General features: G+C 31.8%; 1 protein-coding gene across 1 annotated transcript; it reads right to left on the bottom strand.

Annotated features, from left to right (window-relative positions):
* Positions 1–427: 427 nt before the first annotated feature.
* Positions 428–1,387, bottom strand: LOC110301819 (olfactory receptor 7G2-like; the record flags this gene model as incomplete). The annotated part of the gene is made up of 1 exon (XM_021172486.1): positions 428–1,387. A coding segment is annotated over one exon (960 nt), but the record flags the coding sequence as incomplete, so codon positions are not given.
* Between the last annotated feature and the right edge of the window lie 2,956 nt (positions 1,388–4,343).

Raw genomic sequence — 4,343 nt, 5'->3', positions numbered from 1 at the left:
AGTTACAGGTCTGACCTTTTCTGCATCTCAGTCCATTGAAGTAGCCACTTTTAAAAGGAACAATAGAAGCTATATTTCTAATACAAGATATGTCCTACCTCCAATATCTTTGAAATAAAAACTTCTTTGCTTGTTACTATATTATTTTTATAATTTCATTATGTTACAATTGAAGTAAATTCATATATGTGTTTTGAAAACAATGAATCTCATTAAATTTACTAATAGAATCTTCATATATCCATTTCATAGGTTATTAACTAACAAAGATAATATTTATATGTAATATTTCTCAGAATTTACAACATTTGACAATCTTTACCCTAATAGTAGAAGTATTAGTATAATATAATTCTTTTGGGACTAATCATATGTTAACATAAAAGCTAGTTTCCAATGATGACTAGAGATTTGTTTAACTATAGTGTTACAGAATCCCACCACATAATTTCCTCAAGGCTTCTTTCATGTCTTTGTTCCTGAGACTATAAACAAAGGGGTTCAGCATCTGAGGGACCACAGTATACAATACTGAAGCTACTGCAGTCTTTCTAGATGAGTCGGTCACTGCAAAGCTGATATAGACCCCAATCACTGAGCCATAAAACAGGGAAACAACTGACAAGTGTGACCCACAGGTGGAAAGGGCCTTGTAATTACCTCTTACTGAGGGCTTTTTCAAAACTGAATAGACAATTTGAACATAAGATAAAATAATGCCCCAAAATGGAAGTCCACCAAATATGAAAGTTGCCAAGTATACCACTATGTTATTGATGAGGGTGTCAGAACATGACAGCTTGATTATATGAGCAAGTTCACAGAAAAAGTGGGGGATTTTCAAGTATGTGCAGAAGGATAGTCGCAAAACCAACAGGCTGTGTAGCAGGGCATCTATCATGCTACTGAGCACTGAGAACAAAGTTAGCAGAATACAGATGCTTGGATTCATAATGACCGTGTATCTAAGTGGATGGCAGATTGCCACATAGCGATCATAAGCCATTGCTGCAAGAAGAAAGTTTTCCATTCCACCAAGAAAAATGACAAAGTACATCTGTGTAAGGCAATCTGTGTAACTGATGGCATTGTTCTGTTTCTGGATATTCACCAGCATCTTGGGGACTGTGCTGGTGATGAAGCAGATGTCAGTGAAGGAGAGGTTCGAGAGAAAGAAGTACATTGGGGTATGGAGTTTGGAATTAAGACTGACAGCGCAGATGATGATGAGATTTCCTAGCACTGTGACCAGATACATGAAGAGGAAAATTCCAAAGAGGATGAGCTGCAGTTCTGGATCATCTGTCAATCCCAGAAGAATAAATTCTGAAGCAAATGTTTGATTTGTATACTCTGTATTCCTGAAGAATATGAGTAGAGGTAGAGAAAGCAATAGTCACTCCACCTAATACAGTGTTCTTTACCGATACATAAACCTTTAGATATGGAGGTACATAATGCACCTACTTCAAAAGATTTCTAAAATATTGCTCATATAGTTACTGATATAGAAATATTTATTTTAGTATATTGTGAGTCCAAGTGAATACTGAAACCTCTGTCTCTGGTTATCCACTATTATTATTTCTACTTTACACAAACAATAAAATGTACTCATGTTCTCAATCATCTCTACTTTTTTCAATCTGATGAATTACTACTTTTGTATATTCTTTAACACAAATGTTCATCAACACAACTTAATGTCAATTTTTAGATTGAATTCTCTGAATTCTTAGAATGAAATTCCAAAGAAACTTTATATATTTTAAAGTTGTAGTATATGAGAAAGATTTTTGTAGGGGGATGAGAAAATTATAGGGGCAGGAGTCAGACAAGAAAGTAGAGAGTTAAAGTACATTGGTGAGTTATAGCAATGTATGACACTGACAAATAACAAATGTAATCAATATAAAAATCAGAAACCTAATTAGAAACCAGGAAATCAGAATTATTTAGAGTAACATTCTTTTCTGAACAGTCTTTGTATATTTTACATTTATATTTGCTTATTGAACAAAATAGAAAAAAATTCAAATGAGAAGAAAAGTTAAGCATCATAAGAAAAAATGCACAGGAGAATATTTAAAATTGTTGATACACAAAGCATATAAACACATAACATAAAAGAACCATTAGATATCCTAAGTTGGATTCCCTTCATTATGGAAAGAATAAAGTTACTACTCAGCAAGAATTATTTTTTGATTTAAAAAGTACTCACTCAGTCTGACTCAAAACCATTGTGCATGGCTTATTTGAAAATTGTTAAAAAAGGAAACCTTATAGCTTATTAGATTTGGATCATGGAAGATAAACACATATAAACCACCTTGGGAAAAATAGATTTTGTAACATAAGGAAAACTTAGTAATATTTTTCTGTTTGGTGTATTCCTTGCCATCCTAAAACATCATGGTATCTCTTGTTTCCATGATTAAAGATGCAACAATTATGGAATTTCTCTACCTGTGAGTTTTAGGGGCAGTTTGCTTCATAAGTTTATATTTAGTATGAGAACACTGGACATCAATAATATGTGGAAAAAATCAGTGTTGTATGGCAGAAGTAAAACAAATTAATAGTAAAATTACTTGATTTCTTATTTACTGTACAATTTCATTAAAAATGACATCTTCAATTCTACTTTATTAATTTTAACTGTAGAAAGTTCAGAACTAAATTTTTTTATAATACAAAATTTCCAGTTTCTTTTTTATTGATATCCAAGTTCCTGTTCGTTATCTTTTAAGTACATTCTTCATTTATAAATAGACTCTGAAGCCATAGTTAAGGAAAAATATAATTGTAGAGCAAAGAGGAGAAACATCTTTTGTCACCAAAGGGAGAACAGCAGCAGTTTCATAAACTATTTAAGCTGTCTCTGATAGATAAGGAAATATTTTTCTAAAATAGCATGGTAACTCTGGAAAGTTGAGATCGAGGACAATTTTTAATCATTTTAACATGTATGTGCTTATTATAATTTAATGTATTTTGAGATTTTGTGTTGAGGAACTTATATCAGATCTGTAGTTTTCTTCATGTGTGGCTGCATCAAAACTCGCAGTATGCTCACAGATTCTAGGTTCAATTGCCTTTTTTTTTTCCACACTGCAGATAGATATTGATCTGAGGAAAAGAGTATACAAATTGAAAAATTATCTTTCTCCTTAAATTCCCCAAATATTCAAATAAGTACAGATAATTTTATTGCATTAGTCCCTAAAAATTGTACCATTAATGCTTAAGTTGTCTTAGTATGAGGGAAGTATTGTGTAATTTAATGAAGGTAACAAAGGATGTGAGACAATTGTGATTGTTAGTAAACTTCCTATGTGCAACTTCATATTACTTACCTTCTTCTGCATGCACTGTTCACAAAGATTCAGATATAAGAAACTTGAAATCATCAATAGGTAAAATTACCTTGCTAGGGTCATTGTGAAGTGGAGAATAGTCAAATCATCTGGTATTTAGTGGTCACAGAACACCTATTGTGAGGAAGGGGAACACCTCTTTATGAGACATTGAGATTATTGCCAAGCACATAATCACTTAGAGCATACTCAAGTATGTTTTATGAGTGAGGCTAGCCTCTTGAGTCAGGTTGTAAGATCAGAGGATTTACAGCTCCCTTGTCCCTAGTGACTGAATATACAAACCATCTCATTAGATAGGCTTTGTTATTAGTTACTATGTTATTAGTCATACTAATGAATAAATGCATGAAGACCTATACTCTAGAAGGTGTAGCAATCACAGCTGCTCTGTTTTTCCTGGAATTTAAGGCTAATCATCCCATTTAAGCATGTGTTTCTCAGTAACCTGCACCTTACCCAGGTAGTGGACATCCATATGCCACTATTTACTGACTAAATCCCATCTCTATGTCTTTATTTTGAGCAATGGCATCTTTACCACCCAGATCTTGTTTTATATTTAGGGGTGTAAGCATATTTTAACTTTTTTTCTTTAATTTTTACTTATGGGAATTTTATACATAAATACATTAATTAAAAAAATCCCAACACTCCAAATTATAGCATGTAAACACAGTGACTCTCAAATTTATGACTTCCTCTAATTTTTAATGTGTGTTTTGCATGAAATGTATTTTAAATTTAAATAAGATATATTTTAATATAATTAGGAAACTATTATGTGAATAATCATATTTACATCCCAAAAAGATATTGAATATTTTAGTCTCCATGTTCAATATACATGTTACTAATTATATCATTAATAGTTCTGTATAGTCAATTTTGAATAGGACTGATTATTATGAATCAAAATAAAAATATAAAGAAGAGCTATGAAATCTATTATTTTCTAAATTA

Source organism: Mus caroli, unplaced genomic scaffold, assembly GCF_978045245.1.
Source record: "Mus caroli unplaced genomic scaffold, Mus_caroli_1 scaffold_11, whole genome shotgun sequence".
Lineage (NCBI taxonomy): Eukaryota > Metazoa > Chordata > Mammalia > Rodentia > Muridae > Mus > Mus caroli.
Note: the sequence above shows the minus strand (reverse complement) of the source record. Positions and strands in the feature narration are given on the sequence as shown.